Source organism: Schistocerca cancellata, chromosome 4 (assembly GCF_023864275.1).
Source record: "Schistocerca cancellata isolate TAMUIC-IGC-003103 chromosome 4, iqSchCanc2.1, whole genome shotgun sequence".
In the NCBI taxonomy this organism is placed as follows: Eukaryota; Metazoa; Arthropoda; class Insecta; order Orthoptera; family Acrididae; genus Schistocerca; species Schistocerca cancellata.
In genome coordinates, this window is record NC_064629.1 from 581,066,266 (window position 1) to 581,088,541 (window position 22,276).

The window sequence follows — 22,276 nt, forward strand, 5'->3', positions numbered from 1 at the left end:
CATGGATTTTAATACCTACTCCGAAGTTTTCTTTTGTTTCCTTTACTGCTTGCTCAATATACAGATTGAATAACATCGGGGAGAGGCTACAACCCTGTCTTACTCCCTTCCCCACCGCTGCTTCCCTTTCATGTCCCTCGACTCTTATAACTGCCATCTGGTTTCTGCACAAATTGTAAATAGCCTTTCGCTCCCTGTATTTTACCCCTGCGACCTTTAGAATTTGAAAGAGAGTATTCCAGTCAACATTGTCAAAAGCTTTCTCTAAGTCTACAAATGCTAGAAACGTAGGTTTGCCTTTCCTTAATCTTTCTTCTAAGATAAGTCGAAAGGTCAGTATTGCCTCACGTGTTCCAGTATTTCTACGGAATCCAAACTGATCTTCCCTGAGGTCGGCTTCTACTAGTTTTTCCATTCGTCTGTAAAGAATTCGTGTTAGTATTTTGCAGCTGTGGCTTATTAAACTGATTGTTCGGTAATTTTCACATCTGTCAACACCTGCTTTCTTTGGGATTGGAATTATTATATTCTTCTTGAAGTCTGAGGGTATTTCACCTGTCTCATACATCTTGCTCACCAGATGGTAGAGTTTTGTCAGGACTGGCTCTCCCAAGGCCGTCAGAAGTTCCAGTGGAATGTTGTCTACTCCGGGGGCCTTGTTTCGACTCAGGTCTTTCAGTGCTCTGTCAAACTCTTCACGCAGTATCGTATCTCCCATTTCATCTTCATCTACACCCTCATCCATTTCCATAATATTGTCCTCAAGTACATCGCCCTTGTATAGACCCTCTATATACTCCTTCCACCTTTCTGCTTTCCCTTCTTTGCTTAGAACTGTGTTTCCATCTGAGCTCTTGATGTTCATACAAGTGGTTCTCTTATCTCCAAAGGTCTCTTTAATTTTCCTGTAGGCAGTATCTATCTTACCCCTAGTGAGATAAGCCTCTACACCCTTGCATTTGTCCTCTAGCCATGCCTGCTTAGCCATTTTGCACTTCCTGTCGATCTCATTTTTGAGACGTTTGTATTCCTTTTTGCCTGCTTCATTTACTGCATTTTTATATTTTCTCCTTTCATCAATTAAATTCAATATTTCTTCTGTTACCCAAGGATTTCTACTAGCCCTCGTCTTTTTACCTACTTGATCCTCTGCTGCCTTGACTACTTCATCCCTCAAAGCTACCCATTCCTCTTCTAGTGTATTTCTTTCCCCCATTCCTGTCAATTGTTCCCTTATGCTCTCCCTGAAACTCTGTACAACCTCTGGTTCTTTCAGTTTATCCAGGTCCCATCTCCTTAAATTCCCACCTTTTTGCAGTTTCTTCAGTTTTAATCTACAGGTCATAACCAATAGATTGTGGTCAGAGTCCACATCTGCCCCTGGAAATGTCTTACAATTTAAAACCTGGTTCCTAAATCTCTGTCTTACCATTATATAATGAAGTGTGTAGGACTGCATTTTTAGCTGTTCATGCCATTTCTGTTAAACATTTGAGAGTCTTGAATCTACAACAGATGTATCTGTACATACACCTAGACAGAATAGAAGAGTCAAGCAGACCTCATGCCATTGATAACAACAGAAAAAATAAGGTTACAAATCACATTGAAATGTTTTCCAGGTACACATCACATTGTAGCAGAACACAGAATCCGAATGACTCCTACATAACCTCTGTTCACTTGATTGCTGGAATGTATCATTTGTACTGTGAAGATCATCTGTATTTTTAAGAAGTGCCAGCGAAACAACATGTGTATGAAACCATTTTCAACATGGAATACAATATTGTCGAGTGATACATATCGTATTTGTGATTCTGCTAAGGCACGTAATAACACAGAATCCATAGACATCAAACTACATCCTGAGAAAGCTGAAGCTACATATAATGCTCTGAAAAGTGACTCAAATGAGTCAAAACAGGATGGCAGTTATGCACTCATTTTGTGCATGGGCTTACAAAAAGCACTGCCAAAAAAACGATTTTTTATAAGAGACAACTTTGGACATATAATTTCTGTATTCACTGTTGTAGTGATGAGAAAGCAGAGATGTGTGTCTGGTCTGAGAATGTTGCATCTAGAGGGGCCGATGAAGTAGCTAGCTGTGTTTTAAAGGCTTTAGACATGTTGAAGGAAGAACGTCATTGAAGGCTTATCATTTATTCTGATTCGTGTGTTGGGCAAAATAAAAACTATATTATCCTAAGCCTGTGGTTGTATCTCCTAAATAAAAAATGTGTTGATGTTGTTGAGCACAAATTTCTCCTCCCTGGTCACATGTTCCTGCCATGTGACGGGGATTTTGTAGTTATTGAGATGCTGAAAGGAAAGACACGGACTGTGTACACTCCAGCAAAATGGGTTGAACTTATAAGAAAGAGCAAGCAAAAGAACCCATTCATTGTGGTTGAAATGAAGAAAGACAATTTCCTGTCTTTGTCGTCTATTATGAGCAGTATCGTCAAACGTAATGTTATTGTTGACAAAAAGCCTGCAGACATCATAAACACAATGTTGTTTAAATTAGTGAGCAGTGAACATTCTGTACCTATAAAATAGTCACACAATCAAACTGAGAAACCTATGTGAGTTAGTTTACAGAAGTCAAATAAGGCAGCAAAATTCAAGGATCTTCAAAGCTTACTGCACTTTGTGCCTCCAATATATTCAAGTTTTTATCAGTCATTGATAAGTGATGGTAGTGACAATACAGTTGAACAGGAAAACATTGATGAGGAGTTTGACTATTAATGACGTGCTATGTAATGTGTCTACATGTCAAGGATTTCATTTTCTGTACTTTAACTTGTAATAAAGTGGCCTAATAGTTGATAGTATTTGCAAAACACCATATAGTTACTGTAACAACTGTTGGTATCACAGCAGGAGTTCACACTACTATACAAAATCGTATTTCCTTAATTCCCATTTCCTGGCACAGCATACTCTGGTGGCATGTGCCCCTTTTCCATTGGGCTCCTCAATTGTCTCTAAAATTTTAATTACTTACCAATAAACAGCAATTTTTAACTTCTAAATATCTTAGTTTCTAAGGACAACCAAATTTTCTGGTCACAGAATTATTTATATTTGTTTCCTCAACAGGCTAAGTTTGAACTCTAAAAAAACTATAACAGCTATACGTTAATGGTTATCAACATGTAATGTTCCAATTCATCTCTGGACAAAGTGGAAATTCACTACACTAAAACGTTTACAACTCTCCTACAAGATGTCTGTATAAAATATGGCTTTATTTGTACACAAATCATGTAAATGACATTTCATACATAGATAAATTAGTTCACATAATCATAACATTTCATAAATACAATTGTAATTCCTTAAAAACTTACCTTTTCACCACCATAAAATGCTATTTCTTCTGCATTTGTTATAATTCTCGAATGTATGTAACGAAGGTAACCTTTTCTGTTTGCTTCCTCAGCAACAAGACTTCCAAATTTTGGTGACACCATTTTTAGGATCTGACCTGTTACCCCAATAACAATAGCTGCCAGAAGTGGACCTGAAATTCAACAGTAACACTTGTATGAAAGATTTAAGAATATTATGTAAAATTATTTGTGCTAACATCTGTTGTTTAGATACTGTGAATATTTTTAGTTGTATTAACTTATGTTCTATCCTTTCTATTAAATACCCATTATTTTTATTTTTTTATACTCTTTTGATAGAAAGAATGGTCACATTCTGTTATATGCAAATGCTTCAACTGCTTTGTAACCAATACACCGCTGCTCTCCCAACCACCTTTAACTAATATAAAGAAATGAAAAAAATGGAAAATCCTGTATGGAATAACCAAATTATGCAAGGAGGCACTGAGTGGCAGACAGGCTCTATGAGAATGACTGCTACATGATATTCAGCTATCGGACCAAGTTCTTCATCAGACAGAGGCAACAAAACACACACAGATTCACACACATTCAATTTAAGCACACAACTATGGTCACTATCATTTCAGGGAACTTAAGCCCAACTGCAACTGCATCTGGGATGAGCAGCAATCTTTGCTGGGCTGGGTAATGGGGATACAGAAGAGAGAGTAATGTCAGGGTAAAGGTGGGGAACTTGCCAGAGCTGCCTGTAAGAGTGTGCAGGGATGACATGCACAAAATTTCTAGTTGGCGTGATGAATGTAAACTTGTTCTAAATGTAGAAAAATATAAATTAATGCAGATGAATACAAAAAACAATAACATAATGTTTGAATACAGCATTGGTAGTGTCCTGCTTGAAACACTCTCATTAGTTAAATATTTAAGTGTAAAACTGTAAAGCAGTCTGAAATGGAATTAGCATATACAGCTGGGAATAGGGAAGGCAAATGGTTGACTTTGGTTTATTAGGAGAATTTTAGGGAAGTGTAACTCATCTATAAAGGAGACTGTGAATAGAACACTAGTGCAACACACTGCTGAGTACTGTTTGAGTAAGCAATTCAGAGGCGAGCCACTAGACTTGTTACTAGTAGGTTCAACCAACATGTGAGTATTATAGAGAGGCTTCATGAACTCAAATTGGGATCCCCAGAGGGTGGATGACGTTCTTTTCCCAAAACGCTAGTGAGAAAATTTAGAGAATCAGCATCTGAAACTGACTGCAGAATTATTCTACTGTCGCCAACATAATGCCCATGAAGATAAGATTAAAGAAATTAGGTCTCACAAAGACATTTTTTCCTCATTCTATTCACGAGTGGGACAGGAAAGGAAATGACTAGTAGAGGTATAAAGTAACCTCCACCATGCACCATATGGTATTTTGCAGTGCATGTATGAAGAAGGAGACAGCATAATGGGCCACTAGGTATAGCATCGAGATGCTTTACTGGGATGAAGACAGAAATACAGGGGAGAGAGGACTACCCAACTTCACTGCTATAATAGAAAGTGTAGGTAGGGCTAGTGGAAGCAGGAAAGGGCAGATGCAGGTTGAGGACAGGAACTAGTGAAGGCTGAGGCCAAGGTCATTACTGGAATGAAGGCTGTGTTGCAGCAAGAGTTGCCACATATCCTTCTTGCATGTAACCCTGGTCTCAAAAACTGCTCCTACCATAGCCCTACATACACCAGTGCCACCAGCTCACCTACATAATCCGTTCACCTTCTGTACTTCTCTCTTCTCTGCACTGTTGTGCCCCCCCCCCCCCCCTCCCCCAAACCCACACCAGCAAAGCATCCTGATGCTGCAACACCAGCAAAGCATCCCGATGCCGCACATACCTGCATGCTACCACAGGCAGCACTGGCATCTTCCCCAACCTCTACCCTGCATCCCTTGCTGCCCCACACTCTTCTGAAACCCCATTACCCACCCCAGAAAAAATAGCTGTTCACCTCAGATGCAGTTACAATTGGGCCTTAGCACTCAGAGACAACAGTAGCTGTGTGTGTGTGTGTGTGTGTGTGTGTGTGTGTGTGTGTGTGTGTGTGTCAGTTGTACTTGTATGAGTGTATGAATGTTCCATTGTCTACAATCGATGAAGGACTTTTCCGGTGAGTAGCACCTGTCATTTCAAATTGTTAATATAAACAAATCATTTCAAATTGTTAATATAAACAAATAGTAAAACATGTTTAGTGAAGTAACATTGTGACTGACATCTCAATGAGTCGAGCGATAGGAACGAGACATATGGAAATAAAGCAAAGTTACAATGATCTCCAGATATGGTTCTTGTTGGTAAATGTTTTCCTTCCTTTATAAAAAATTAAAAACTGTTAATTGGGATTCACATATTTTCTTCACCATGCAATCTTTATTAAATAATTTTAAGAAAAATATTTTGTTAAAAAATTCTTTCCTTTGTATCTTACAGTCCAACACTGCAGTTCAATAATTAATTGGTTAGATTTACATTTTTAGTCATAGTTACAATGTTTCAAAACTAAGTAGCTTATCACACTTAACTTGGGGACTCCGCAGTAAGTATGTTTTGAAACTAAATAGCTCACCACACTTAACTCAGGGAGACTGCCAGTAAGTAATGTGGATACATCAATTTCAGTGCAGTTTTCCCTTCATCATTCCTTACTCAGTTGTTTGGATTTTAGTATCTATTAGAGGATCCCATTAATAAAAATATTATGAAGAAACATATTTCTTTTTTCCTTTTAGCCAATTAGAGGTCTGTGATAAAAGCATTTCTGCTTGTCAGTTGGAAAGCTATCTATTGCACATCTTGAAGGTGAGGCACTCTTAGAAAGCATGTGCACTCCCACTGTTTACTTCTATTGCTTAAGTAATTATGGATGACACTGTTAAATATTTTTGTGTTTGTGAATGACATGACTATTTCCTTCTGTAGCACTTGTCTCCAGTTTTACCAGTGGGGTTTCATTCTCTGCTTCTTCCAGTTTGCTGTAGAATCTCTGAAAGTGGTGTGGTTTTTTTTTATTTATTTATTTTTTACTAAACAGATTGTGGAGCCTTCTCAAAATATTCATCTCCATCTACATAGCTACTCTGAAAATCACATGCAAGTGCCTATTAGAGAGTTCATCCACCCACCTTCACACTAATTCTCTATTATTCCATTCTTGAACAGCAAGTGGAAAAAACTAACACCTATACCTTTTGTGTGAGCTCTGATTTCCCTTATTTTACTATGATGATCGTTTCTCCCTATGTAGGTCAGCATCAACAAAATATTTTCACATTCAGAAGAGAAAGTTGGTGATTGAAATTTTGTGAGGAGTTTCTGCAACAGTGAATAATGCCTTGTTTTAATGATTTCCACCCCAAATCCTGTATCATGTCCATGATACTCTCTCCCTACTTCTCAATAATACAAAAAGTGCTGTTCTTCTTCGAATTTTCTCGATGTACCTGTTAATCCTGTCTGGTAAGGATCACACAACACACAGCAGTGCTCCAAAAGAGGATGGATAAGCACAGTGTTGGCAGTCTCTTTATTAGATTTGTTGCATCTTCTAAGTGTTCTGCCAATAAAACAAAATCTTTGGTTTGCCTTCCCCACAACATTTTCTATATGTTCTTTCCAATGTAAATTGTTTATAATTGTACTTCCTAGGTATTTAGTTGAATTTATGGCCTTTAGATTTGATTGATTTATCATGCGATTGAAGTTTAACAGATTTCTTTTAGCACTCATGTGGATGACCTCACACTTTCTATTCTTTAGGGTCAACTGCCAATTTTCGCACCATCCAGATACCATATCTAAATTGTTTTGCAATTGTTTTTGAGCTTCTGATAACTTTACTAGATGATAAACAGCAGCAGCATCTGCAAACCACCTAAGATGGCTGCCCAGATTGTATCCTAAATTGTTTATATAGATAAGGAACAGCAGAGGACCTATAACACACCTCGAGGAACGCTAGAAATCCCACCATCAATTACTGCGAACTGTAACCCTTCAGACAGGATATCATGAATCCACTCACATAACTGAGACAATATTCCATAAGCATGCAATCTGATTACAAACCACTTGTGAGCTATGGTGTCAACAGCCATCTGGAAAGCTATAAGTATGGAATCAATTTGAGCTTTCTTGTCAATTGCACTCAACACTTTGTGTGAGTAAAGAGCCAGTTGTGTTTCACAAGAATGATCTTTTCTAAATCCCTATTGACTATGCATTAACAGACCATTCTCTTTGAGGTGTTCCAAAATCCTGCTGCATATCGACATTAAAGATATGGGCTGTAATTTAGTGGATTACTCCTATTGCCTTTCTTGAATATTGGTTGACCTATGTAACTTTCCAATCTTTACAATGCGGATCTTTCATTGAGTGAGAGGTTGTATATGATTTTTAAGCATTGCACCAGCATACTCTGAAAGGAACGTAACTGATATACAATCTGGACTAGAAGAGCTGCTTTTATTAAGTGATTCACGTTGCTTCATGCAGATAACCTTGGTGCTGAGAGCCCACAAGCTCCTCCTAAGTTGCTTCACTGCTCTGAGGATACCTACTTGTAAGTTACTTGTGTTGATATAATTTCTATCTTAACCACATTCACAACACAGTAAACAATGTATGTGGTACTTTTACAAGTTTAAATTGTCTAACTTACAAAAAAGAATCTGAAGTTTCAAATATTTTTCAGGGTTTAACATTCCATCAACATAGATCATGGGTTAAGAACTAAATGGGTGTATCCCCCTGCTGGCCAACAATGGCTTTAAAGGCCTAAGCAGTCACCTCTACATTTTATATGACTTTCTGTAAATTCAGCATTTTCTCACATAATTTGTAAATTATGAGATCAAAGGACATTTTGGAACACTTCCTGACTCTAGTTCAGTATAAAACTACTCTCTTCCCACACTAAAACACTATCTTTTATAGAACAGATACACAGAGCCAGTATTAAGTATGTTATATGTATAATAGTAGAAGAAATGATGGTTTTATGGTTGACATCAGGTCTGTGCATTTTCAAGGTAAATCAGTAAAACAAATACAGAGCAAGAGGACAGCTGGAGGAAAGTCCAATTTATGTGGTGACACTTAAAATGAAAACTGTAACAACATACTCTTCCAATTTTCCTACGTCAGAGAAACTTGCAATCAAAAATGATGAACAAAAAGCTAACAGTATTGCAAGATACATGGATAACCACTGGAAGTTTCAAAACTGTAATTGTTACTAGTTATAACACCATTTGTATCACCTTTCACAACACACCAATCTGTCAGAAAGTGTGGATGTGAACAATATCACCAATGTTCATCAATTTCTTTGAAAGAATTTCAGAAGCAGCACAATACAAGGAATGTGAAGCTGCTGAGAGCTGAATGGAACTTTTTTCTCCATCCTACTCAGATCACTGGCAGTAGTTTGTGTAAACTTTGTTAATCTTTATTGCCAAGAAAAAATGAAAGAAATTAACAAATACTGGTAACACAACTTCACTGAAATCTCCCAAAATACAAGTGGTACAAAGACCAGCTGCTAAAGTGATACTGTACTTGTTGCAGAAATGACAAGTTTATATTGTGTGCTACAATCACAGAATTACAATTAATAGAATTTACTATCTCAGCGTTTTAGCAAAGTTAGGTGAAGAATTGAAAGTAAGAAAAGTCTAAAATACTCTATGTCTGTCACAGAGATTTCTCAGTATTTGTATAATGTCAGTCAGCAAATGATGTCAGTATTTCTTGTTTTGGGATCATACTTTCAGACTCATAATAAAATTTGCTTGAAAAACTAATTATGTACTTACGGGAGTGCTGGCAGAATGTTTAAACTATTGTGCATAAAAGCAATAACATCATCTCTTCAAGTTTCTTTGCAGTTTTCTTCTTAGTTATGTTATATCCTACAATTTATAAACCATATGTAATTCATGTAGGCATTATCCTGTGTCACAGAACAGGCTTTATTTTGGCAAATTCCTGGGATATCAACACATTCTAGGCCTCAGACTCAAATTCTCAAGCCAAATATTTATTGTTTAGAGTGTCCATTTTTATGTCCCTGTCTATTTTACCTGATAAATCTTTTGCTTGCAATGTGTATATAAGGAGGGATAAGTGGCAACACCAGCAAAATCACATTTCAACTGCAGAAATCTTTTCACTGCAGTATTCTCTCTACAAAAAAGCTTACAGTCAACTTCAGTTAGTGCAAAAGATCGATTCATGAATTTCAAAATTTGGGCTAAGAGTACATAACGACTATACTACATTAGCACTTATCTCCCCACTCATAAACACACTACGGAATGGAAAGACATGGTTAATGAAATTGGATGTTTAACAGAAAAAATGAGTCTGCAGCGTCTCGTGCTCAGTTACAACACAAATGTCAAAATAAAATTACATAACAGCTACAGCAAAACCAGTGAATAAAAATTAAGTACAGGAGTAAGTATTTCTTAATTCTAATAAATCTTATACGAAGGTAGTGTACCTGGGATAACAGCAGCTCCCATCTTCTTGCTTGTTCTGGCTAAAGCCATTACTATCAAAAGGCAATCAAAAAGAGGTTTTGTAATATGAGAGTACAGATGTGCAACTGAGGATGTGAATGCTGTAATTTCATCTGTTAAGCGGTGATCTGCATTTTCTATTCGACAGTCCAAGTTGCCAGTACGGTAGTATGTCTGATTTTTGAAGTACATACGGTATGTATATTCAACCAGCCGGGATCTGCAACAGCAAGAATAATCTCTGTGGTGATCAATAATGCAAGGAAATCATTACTTTCAATAACAACAACAACAATTCACAGGACATGAATTACAAAGCTTATTGCAGTTCTTTTTTAGTCCAACGGATAAGGTGTTTCAATTAGACCTACAATTCATCTTTAGTGAACAAGTAATATCCAACATTAAAAATTCATTAGCTGTTACACTTTAAAAAAGCACTACATGTCAATGGCTCATAATTTCCATTTTTAAGTAGGCGACACAGTATGACAGACTCTTGTTGGGAACAGTGTGGAGAGGGAGAGCAGGTGCAAAGGAAAGTATAAAAGCAGAAGATATTGTCTGACTGAGAGAACAGAACAATGAAGTGAATCATGCAACAGAGAGAACTTTATGAAGGCAGAACTGAGTTCAGGGAAGTGGGAGTAGGAGGAGAGCAGAGGCAAAAATGCAACAGAATGGTTGGGGAGGTCAGGTGCAGAGTGTCTAAAATGAGGGAGTATGGAGGAAGATCATGCTAATGGCATGTTTTTAAAAGGATTAAAAGAGGTTACAGGTGTACCATGATTACAAAATGCACTTATGGGAGGAATTCCACACCTAGCAACTATCACTTACGAGTGTCATCGTTTGCACTACAGTAATAAGGCAGCCATCAACATCACGTTTACAGTAACTGGCAGACTTATTAAACATGTATGATCAAAGATAATTTATTGAAAGCTCGTATTATTTTTTTTATGTACTGCAGTTGCCATTGCTGACCTATTAGTGACATGTTTTGGGGAGAACACATCAAAGAGCTGAACAATTATGCATTTCTGAGCAGTAGAAGCTTGAAAATGTGTCTGCAAAGCTTTTTCTATAAGATGTTTCTCACTCTCATACATCTGCACTATATGTTCAGTAGTATTCAGACACCCCATGTAATGCTGAATTGACAAGTTAATGACATGAGAGGTGGCTCCACCAATTTAAAAGGATGCAGGGAGTATTACGTTATTAGTGGAGAAGCACTAACAGCAGAATGGGTTGGTCAGGAGAGCTCAGTGACCTCAAATGTGGATTAGTCATTAGATGTCACTTGAGTAACAAATCAACCATGGACACTTCAACCCTTCTAAAGGAGCTAAAATAGACTGTTGGTGATTGCAATTGTGAACTCAAAATGTGAAGGAACAACCACAGCTTAACAAAGACCAGGCAGACCTAATGCACTGACGGACAGGGACCACTGAGTATTGTGGAGGGTGGTTTTAAAAATTAGCATTGAAGCAATGGAAGGAATCACTCATGAGTTCCAAAGTGCTACCAGCTATCCAGCTAGACAATGACTGTGCATAGGGAGTTTAAAAAAAAATGGGGTACAATGGTAGGGCAGTTCCATAAGCTACTCTTTTCTGTAATCAGCGATGCCTGAGGCCGTGTAAAGAGCACTGTCATTGGACAGTGGATAACTGGAAATGAGTGATTTGGAGTGATTAATCATGCTGTACACTGTGGCAATCTGATGGAAGGGTTTGGCTTCTACAAATGCCTAGAGAATGTTTCTGTTATCATGTGCAGTGCCATCAGTGAAGTACGGAGGAAGAGGTGTTACGATACAGAGGTGTTTTTCGTGGTTAGGGTGTGGACCCCTTTTGTGCTTAAGAAAATGCTAAATGCAGAAGGATATGAACAGGTTTTGTATAGCATTGTGTACTGAGTACAGTATAGAGGAGCAGTTTAGAGATGATGATTGTATCAGCATGACAATTAATCCTGTCAGGAAGCTACATGTGTGAGGTAATGGTCTGCAGAGAATACCATTCCTGAAATAGACTGGCTTGCCCAGAGTTCTGACCTGAACCCAATGGAACACCTTGTGGATGAGTTGGAATTTACAGTTTACTCCAGACTACAGCTTCAACATCACTACCTCCTTCGGTTTTATCTTTTGAGGAAGATTGGGCTGCCATTCCTCCGCATACTTTCAGACACCTCATTGGGAGTGTTTCCAGTAGTGTTCAAGTCGTCATAAAGGCAAACAGAGGAAACACTCCATATTAAAGTCCACTAACAGGTGTCTGGATACTTTTGATCAGCTAGTATATATAGGGCCTACACCTACAAATGCAACAAGCTCTCTTATGGCGTGAATGGTGGGGTTTAATTGAAACAGGATACCACGATCATTCTTCCCCACCCCCCTTTTTCCTGTTCCATACATTAAGATTGAGCAGGTACAATGAGTTCGTAATTTTTCCTGGCTTTACTATAATGGCAAGTTGTCAAGACATATATATAGTGGGAGTAATACGTTGCCTGACTTTTCCTTGAAAAACAGGTTCTCAAAATGTAAACAGTAAACCTCTCTGAGGTCCATATCTGTAGTCAGATGGTCAGCATGTCTGACCCTCGTGTGGAGGATCCGGGATCATTTCCTGATACTGTCAGGAATTTTTCATTGGCGGGAGGACTGGAATGGAGTGCACTCAGGCTCATGTTGCCTAGTGAGGCTCTAATTGAGTGAGAAATAGTGGCTCCATGGTCTGAAAGCTGACAATGACTGGGAGAGTGGTGTGCTGATCCTGTGCCCCTCCAAACTTCATCCACATGACACGACATCACAGCAAATCACATGGCAGCTGGTTCTCATCACGTGGTTTTCAGGGACCTGGCCACGGATGTTTTGTTTTTTCCTTCCCATGCCGCTCTTATGCATGCTGAATGACAAAATGTATTGCTCTTCTTTGGATCATTATCTGCTGCACTAAGAGTACCTGGTGATGATCCCAGATTAAAGAACTTTGCTCAATATTTGAACCAATAAGTATTTTAAAAGCTACCTCTTTCTGTGGGAATTATATTGCCTTAGCATTCCCACAATAAATGTCAGTCCTTCATCTTCGTTGCAGTGAACACACAGTGCACAGTGGGGCGATCACTCTGTTGTAGAAATAATTCAAAAGCCAAGATCGCTTAAATACTGTTTACTGGATAACAGTATTTAAGCGATCTTAGCTTTTGAATTATTCCTTCATCTTCCTTTCCCTTTCTTATGAGGGCATTCCACTTCAAATAAAAACATACTCCTAGATATTTCACTACTGCAAACGTTTCATTGATAAATGTGAAACTGAATAATAATGGGTCTTCCTGCCAACTGATTCACCATATGTTACATTTGTTTATGATGAGGGACAACTGTCAGTCCCTGCACCAAGTGTGGGTACTCGTAAGGTCTTTGTGCATTTCATTACAATTTTGCAGTCTTAAAACTTCCCCATACACAACAACTTAATTAATAAACAGCCTAATGGAGCTTCCAAAGTATTCACCAGGTCATTTACACATACTGTGAACAGTAACATATCCTTGTTGTACAAATGAAGTTACTTTCACATATGGCAATTTCTTTGTGTTCAGAATGAAACAACTTCAAGAGAGATATTTGGTTTTTCCCATTTCCAAAAAAATAGATGTCTGATTTTAGCCTTCCTCATTTTAAGCATCCCAGCACTATTATGGTAATCTATGTACAAGCAAACTCAAAATTCCACAGCATTACCAATGTTTTAGTCCCTTTTGTTTGTAGTAAAGTAAGGTGATCACCATATCAGGTGTTTCTTAGAACTTCGCACCAGCTTATCTGATAGGGCCTCTAACATGTAAATGAACTCACCAAGACAGTTACAACTTAACATACAGATTATTTGTGGTTCAAACTCGACAGCTTTCAACTACACGAACAATTTTATATTACCAGCTGCTTCCATTTACAATCCAAATGTAATAAGTGTACAGTTCATTTGCAGCTACAATATGTCCAACCTACTGCAGCCACTGCTCTTTCTCCTGAACTGAATCAAATTTTATTGGATTCTGTAAGACTGCATTGTGTACAGCAAGGAAATGTGTCATACAGCACACGTCAAACATTTAGTACGACATTTTTCCTAAGGAGCAAGCATTTTGATTGCACTTTCGAACACCAATGATTATAAAGAACAATATAGATGAAACTTAAAGGTAAGTTAAAACTGTGCACCAGATTGGGACTCAAAACTGAGACCGTTGTCTTTTGTGTGCAAGATAAGTAAATTTTAGTAGAAAGGTACTGTTTAACACTGCAAAACTGCTTTTACGTCAGATAGTTGTTGTGTTTCTTTGGGAAGTTGGCATCATTTATACTATCATGTACATTTTTGGGTGGACTACTACGTAACTTGATATCACAAGTGCTAAGGTCTTTTTCAAGGATTGTCAGTCAATGTGGTAGGCTTTGTACCTCATTCTTAGCCCAAGTGTTGTGGGTGTGTACACTAGCATTTGCAATACTCTCTGAAATATATATTATTATTATTATTATTATTATTATTATTTTGTAGGTATTGTTCAAACAGTCTACAGTAATACTCAGCACAGAAGCTTCTATCTGCATGTTGTGGTAGCTGCTTCATAATGAATGTGATGCAACTAAGTTTCCTACAGACAGCATTAGTATGCTGCTTCCACCCTAGCTGATTAATCACGCTTATTCCTAAGAATCTAGTGAATTATACTTCTTCCAGCTCTGTTCCATCCACCTAAATCCCTCGGGCCTTCTATTTCTATTGTGTTGGTTTCTGTGCTAAGTAGTTTAACTGAGAAGAGGTACTAGACCACATATTCATTAAATGTGTTTTCCACAGGTAAAGCAAACTCTATCAAAGCTTTGTTAACCACCAAAAGCTGTTTTAGTATTGATTGTTACTTGTGTTTACTTGAGAACTAAACTGGTCTTTCAGGTTATTTTAATCTGCCACACAATATTGGCAGAATATTGCTTTCCTTCATGTAACAAATATAAATATTACAGATGTCTCAATGGTTATTCCCTGATAATTATCTGGGGCATCTCACCAAATAATTACAGTATTTTAAAAGTTTTGAAACAAATACTGTCAAACATCTTGCTGCTAATGCAATAGATGCAGGATACTGTGGTGATAATGCATATAATCATCAGGAAGACAATTACCAAAACTATGACAGCATTGCAATGAACCCCTAGAATATGAAAGGGTGTGCTTATCAGTCAGTATGTTTACAGTTAGGTAGTAGGAGATCATTACAAATGAATAATGTACATGCCCATAAATGTGCAATTTTTTGCTATGCTTGGACTCAAAATATTTTGCAAAGACAACAGACATTTCAGTGAGAATGTAGGCCTACTGTGAGCCATTCATGGGACTAATTCTGTTTTACACATTTTCCAGTACATGGGGTTTTCACAAATTATTGCTTGCAAATACAAATTTAATTACCTCTAAAGAAGAGCAGGATACCAAGCAAAACTTTGCACTTCACACAGAATTAATGCTTGCTTAAAAAAAAAAAGAAGAAGAAGAAGTAGAAGAAGAAAGTTGTGTGCCACAAAAAAATAAATGTTCCCCATCAGCCTTGAGTGCCAAGTATGTTGAATAGTATACCTGTCTTAAATGAAAATTTTCCATTTCAAGCACAAAAAAATTTAAATTGGTGTATAGATTTTCTACAACAAACCAAGCAAAAAGCTCCAAAATCAATTATGGGGGGAAGCCTTATACAAAGGGCTAGGCAAGTACTATAGTTACTGCAGCAATCTGGTTACAAGGCAGGAGTTAAAATTCAAACTGAACCTTTAAACATTGCAAGCACGTTAAACTAATTTTTTAACATGGAATACTTTTGTCACATTCTTCATTGATAATATGTCAGCTGGCACAAAAGCCACACAACATAACTCTAAGCATGGAATATAAACTAAATCAACCAACGACAAAGTATATCATACCTGAATGCCAAGGCAAGTTTGCTTTCCAAATAGCGGATCATCGAATTTATGAATGTTGCAGGAACAGCAACGCCCAGCCATTTCAATAGCATAAACGCGAAGCTTCTCACATCTCGTCGGACAATATATTTCACAATCTGGCCCTCTAATGATGCCACGTAAATTGACAAAAAAGTCCTTGCTGCTAGAGCTAGCGAATGCACAACCAACAATCCAGTTTCAGCTGTCCATATACCTGGGACCATTAATTTTACAAGTCTGTGTAATTGCAAAAGGAATTTAAGATTTACTGATGGATGTCTGTCATTACTCTTGGAGGCCTTCCTTTTCTTGTCAGCTGATGTATCGTCTTCAGCCGTCTCGTCCTTCTTGGCCTGTGCAACAGCATCTGAATCCTTACCATTGATAACGCACTGTTCTGTTCCATGTCTTCTAATTTTACACAGCGACTGTAAGTATGGATAACCTAATCTTAAGCCATACACAAAAATGGTCAACGCAACAAGGCTCCTGGTAACGTTTTCTCTTTTAACATTATATCGAACAGCTGTGGCATCAATGTATTTCGACAGAACAACAGGCATCTTTCGAAGCAGACGCTAATGAAGCAACCACCTTCTAGCCTGTCGAACTACGAAATTAGAATATCTGCAACCCATCCACGGGAAGAAACTAATACTGATATGATAAACCAGATCTCTCATCAGGCAGCAATTGTTCAAGTCGGTCAATGTTCAATTTACGAACAAAACGTCACAATTCACAATGGCCGCTTACAGACACTGAATGACATAAGTACAGTTTTATACACTGTTCTCGTTAATTAATGGTGTCTTCTTCCGATTAAACGATCCAGCGCAACATTTGCTTCACATTTTCCAATATGTCTTTCACATGACTGAAATATTACATGTATTAACAACATAAACCATCGTAACAAATGCGGACTTCTGCTATCTCGGCCGTCCTTGGTTCAGACGTAATACATAACCAGTTGTCAAAACTGAAACTCCTTGCGTGTCGCACGACGGATTACCGAAGTTAAAAAAAGCAGAAGAAAAAATATTATGACAATCTCCTTTCCTGCACAGGAAAATAAAATGTTTTTAAAATAACATTCCTTAAAAAACCAACAATAAAATACTGCACAACTTTGTCAACTTCTGTTACGTTAAACGCTCCACACCTAAAACCCATCAGGTCGCACGCAATAAAGGTGCTTAGAAAAGTTCGTTATATGCTCCTTAATATTTTAATAACTAAATAAAACGCTTTGCTTCTTTTTTTGCTAACATAGCTTCTTCCTTATTAAAGCAAATGCCAGTTTTGAAAAAATAATCGAATCCCTTACTAACATTTAAGTACTAAGCATGCTTAGACAAATTAATCACGACAAAAAGGAAGGTATTGAAACAATGCGTAAAGACCTCTGTCAGAGGGCTAATGGAATTTCTAATTTTTTTACTGACATGAACATAATCATTCTACGACGCAGCGCGCAATATCGCGAGCACAGCTATTCATTTGTTTCTTGTGGGCGCGTTAATGTTTTTCGATGAGATACAGGGAAAATGGTTGCAATTAACTTAGTAAATTAGAATGAACATCTACATTCATACTCTGCAACTCACTGAAAAGTATAAGGCAAACCGAAAGTCGGCATAATAACATTACAGTGTTACGGTACTAATTTCATCTTAACCTTATGCAGGGGTTACTGAAATTGTGAGATTTCTGCCAGAAACTCATTCATTAAATGTTAAACAGCATATTTTTATTGTTTAATACGTATTTTTCTCGGCCGTCTACCAACTCAGTTCGGCAAATCTACAACGCACTCACGTGATAATCTACGCTGCCCTTGCGTGAACAAGTTCGATATCCCCCATTCTGAACTTCACCAGGTGGCGTTCTCAAAACAGAGATTCGATTCCATACAGGCGCGTAATAATTCATTATAGTTAGAATAAAAGTTTTGCAAACATTCGTCTGAGTAGATGAAATGAAATGTCGCACTGACAGGAGCATATTTACGAACTTGTATCTTCAAGATTAGGTTTATTAGACGGAGACGGGAGACGAATGATTGAAATTTTCTCGAGTGAACGATCTTCTTTGCCTGACTTTAATGTGGATGGTACTGAACTGGGCGCTTTCTGGAAGCATTCACCACATCATATATGGGCTTTACATCTACAGCTACACTTTGCAAGCCACTGTGAAATGCAGTCAGAGTGAAATATGCCGTTGGTAAACCCCTCTATAAAAAATGTGGTGGGACATACGTCAATAACTACCGATACGTTTCATTACTGACATCCTTTTACAACATTTTTGAGACGGTCGTGTACTCTGGGACAGTATCCTATCTGAGGAAGAATAATGTCAGTAAATCACAGTTCGGATATCAGAAGAGTTGGTCATTGATAATGTGATTTGTATGTTCACTCACCAGATTCTACAGGCACTAGATAACAAAATAATATCTAATGCATTTGACTATGTGACTCACAATACTTTCCTAGACAAATTAAGCTTTCATGGAATTGATGGTGTAGCTAACAAATGCCATACTAACAAGAAGAAAACAGAATGTTGTACTTAGAGCATTCAATAAATATAAGAAAGGGAGATTCTTCTGATCGAGGAGAAACCACTTTGGAGGTTCCACAGGGCTCACATTTAGGTCCTCTATTGTTTCCCAAATATGTATATTTATATTATATATTTATATACTTGTTCCATAGATCTGTACATGTGAGCAAGTCACTCAGATGTGGAATGTGTCAATGTACATAATAAAATACATAGAATAAAGACATTATTATAGTATTAATAACAGTGCACAAAAGTCATACTTATTAGCTTAAAAACTAGTCAACATAAATGTGAAGATAGCAGTTTCATATTTAGGGCATTATTGCATCTATTTTAACCTTGAACAGTAATCAAAACTTCCCACTTTGGGTTTAAAAGTGACCCAAAAATGGAAATGAGAAAAACAGGAATTTTTACATTAGGGCATTATTACATTAGTTTAACAGTAAACAATGTCAAAAAATTTAAAAACATCTTTCCAATCTGGGTTTTACTTATTTCTCTGAAAGAATTCCTCTAGTGAATAAAGTGAGGTCTCAAGTAAATAATTTTTCAAGCTACGTTTAAATACTGATGTACTACTCCTTATACTTTTGATGCTGTTGGGTAGGGAATTGAAAATTTTCGTTCCAGCGTACTTTACCCCTTTCTGAATAAGTGTCAAGTTCTTTAACTCACAGTGGAAATCCTCTTTTCTTCTGGTGTTATGTTCATGATGTAGGCAATTCGTTTCATACAGGGGGGGGGGGTTATTTATTATGAAGCACATCAGTGAATATATGTACTGAGATGTTTCTGTCAGTATTTCAAGTCGTTTAAAAAGATTTCGACATGATGTTCGTGGGGGTACACCACAAATGGTTCTTATTGCTCTTTTTTGTGCTGTGAGGATTTTTTTTTGTGGCAGGTGTATTGCCCCAGAAGATGATGCCATAACACATGACTGAATGAAAATAGCCAAAGTAAGCTGACTTTGAGATGGTAATGTCATTGAAGCGTGACAAAATTCGTAAAGCAAATGTTGCCGATGTCAGCCGTTTTAGTGCTTGTAGAACGTGATGTTCCCAGTTCAGCCTACTGTCCACATATACGCCTAGGAATTTTGATAAGTACACTTGCTTTATCATCTGATCATTCTGTGTGATAACTATTTCTTTTGGGTTTTTGTGGGTTGTCTGGAACTGGATAAAATTGGTTTTTTTTCAGGTTTATTGAAAGGGAGTTAATACTAAACCAACCCAGAACTTCTTTAAGGATGTCATTGACCTCGGATTCTAAGTCAGTAGTTGACACATTATCCACCACGATGCTCGTATCATCAGCGAACATTGTAAATTTACACTGCTTATTGATGGATAAAGGCAGGTCATTAACATACATGAGGAACAGCAAGGGCCCAAGCACTGATCCTTGTGGCACTCCATGCTGCACAATTCCCCACTCAGAGTCCACTATATATTGTGATACACTATCTGAAACATCTAGAATAATCTTCTGCTTCCTATTTTCGAGGTACGATTTTAACCAGTTCCCTATAGGTCCTGTAATTCCATAATGACAGGCCTTCTTGAGGAGTATCTGGTGATCTACCTTTGATAGGTCGCATAAGACACCAATTGGCAGCCTCTTGCTGTTTATAGACTCTAGGACATCATTTGTGAATGAGAAAATTGCGTTATCTATTGAAACTCCCTTTTGAAAACCAAACTGCTGACTGTTAATGATGTTCAGGTCACCAAGGTGTGCCACAATCCTGTTGTACAGAGCTTTTTCTAGGATTTTTGAAAATGTTGTTAATAGAGAGACAGGGCGATAGTTTGACACATTTGTAGCATCCCCTGCTTTGTACAGGGGCCTGACAACAGAGTATTTCATTCTGTCTGGAAACACTCCTTGTTGCATGGATGTGTTGCAGATGTGAGACAAAACTTCGGTCACTTCACTACAGCAAGCCTTCAACAGCTTGCTTGAAATATCGTCGATACCAGCAGAATGTTTCTTTTCAAAGACTGTATGATTTTTTTGATTTCATTGGCAGTAATGGGAAGCACACTTATTTGACTGAAAGGTTCTGGAAAATTATTTTTCATTATACAGGCAGCTTTATCTATAGCACCATGGCAACCTATCTGTGTTGGGACAGTTAAAAAATGTTGGTTAAAGATTTCAGCAATTTCCTCACTATTAGTTATCTCTGAGTTGTCAACAGTTAAAACAATATTTTTGTCTTTGGTGTAGTTAACAGTCCCTGTTTCTCTCTTTATCACATTCCAGATTGTTTTAATTTTATTTTCAGGATTAGTAATTTCAGATGCTATACACATACTTTTAGAGTTTTTAATTACTTTGGCAAGAATTTTACAGTAGAGTTTATAATGTTTTAGCTGAGCAGGGTTGTTAGAAGTCTTTGATGCTACGTAGAGTTGTCTTTTTCTCTGACAGGAAGCTATGATGCCCTTAGTGAGCCATGGTTTTTTTGCAGACCTAGCAGGTTGGACTCTGTATGACTTTTTTGGAAATACACTTTCAAAGGTACCTGCTATCTCATTTGTGAATAAATTGTATTTTGAATTAGCAGTTTCTGCTAGATAAACAGGTATCCTGTCAGTATGCTGAAGACATGATCTGAACGTTTGAATAGCTTCCTCACTTATTTTCCTTACTGTTTTCCATCTAAGTGAGGTGTCACTCAGAGGAATTCCCAAGCTGTTGAAAGTAACTCGTTGTCCATCATAGTCAGACAGACCATTTATAACCATTTCAATATTAATATGGTTGACTTTACTCTGACCAACAAAAACGTTATCAATGAGAGTACTGGAAGAGGTTGTGGTTCTGGTGGGCGAGCTAACCACGGGAACAAGGTTGTACGTGCACATGAGATTTTCAAACTCCACCTTGCAGGGAGAATTAACCAAGAAATCTATGTTAAAATCCCCAACAACTACCATGCCCCTATTTTTTCTACTTAAGTACAACAAAAGAGTATCTAATTGTTTAACAAACACTTTAAAATTACCAGATGGTGCCCTGTAAACTGCCACAACTGTTAATCTGGAGACAGTGTCTGCCACCTTCCATCTAAAATACAACAAGCAGATCTTTTTGCAGATGGCACTAGTATTGTAATCAATCCAAACATATGTAGTGATACTGACCTGCAGATGTCGACATGGACAAGCAAAATCGAGCCCTAAGAACGTTGTATGAGTGTAATGTCTTAAGTATTATTCTGGGTATTTGCCTGATTCATCTTGAACTGTTTGTGTTAGTGAATGTGTCTCATGTCATATGATTATTCCTGTTTAATAAAGTGGTTACATTTTGTGGAATCAATATGCGCATCTTATTCCACTTACTCACCACGTCGGAAAACTCACACTGGTGACCTGTGACAACCATACAGTTTCTAGGGACTCAGGTAATGTGCAGCATTACCTTCCTGCCATACAATGAATCGTGATATTCATCAAAGGCTACTGATACCTTTTTCCTCCACTGATTGTGTGATGCAATGAATAATATGGACCAGCATAAGTATGAAGGTATGAGTGAGAGTGATCACAATACTCCTCCCACTCATATGCAAGAAGACGTGGATCACATGCATCAAGTTCCGTGTTTTCTTCCGTGGACTTCTTTATGGAAGAATGAGTGAAAGGTGTTTTTGGACCTGCATTTGATTTTCGTGCATCAGTACATTACTGT

The 22,276-nt window shown here is 37.6% G+C and overlaps 1 protein-coding gene across 1 annotated transcript in view; it reads right to left on the reverse strand.

Annotated features, from left to right (window-relative positions):
• LOC126184594 (ATP-binding cassette sub-family D member) overlaps positions 1-16,974 on the reverse strand; it is an 85,207-nt gene extending 68,233 nt beyond the window's left edge. Inside the window, exons 1-3 of the mRNA XM_049927036.1 lie at positions 15,971-16,974; positions 9,930-10,168; positions 3,363-3,535 (exon numbers count right to left, since the gene is read on the reverse strand). Of these exons, the coding sequence (XP_049782993.1) occupies positions 3,363-3,535; positions 9,930-10,168; positions 15,971-16,554 (996 nt within the window). The 5' untranslated portion in view covers positions 16,555-16,974. The remainder of the gene's footprint in view (positions 1-3,362; positions 3,536-9,929; positions 10,169-15,970) is intronic.
• Positions 16,975-22,276: the final 5,302 nt, after the last annotated feature.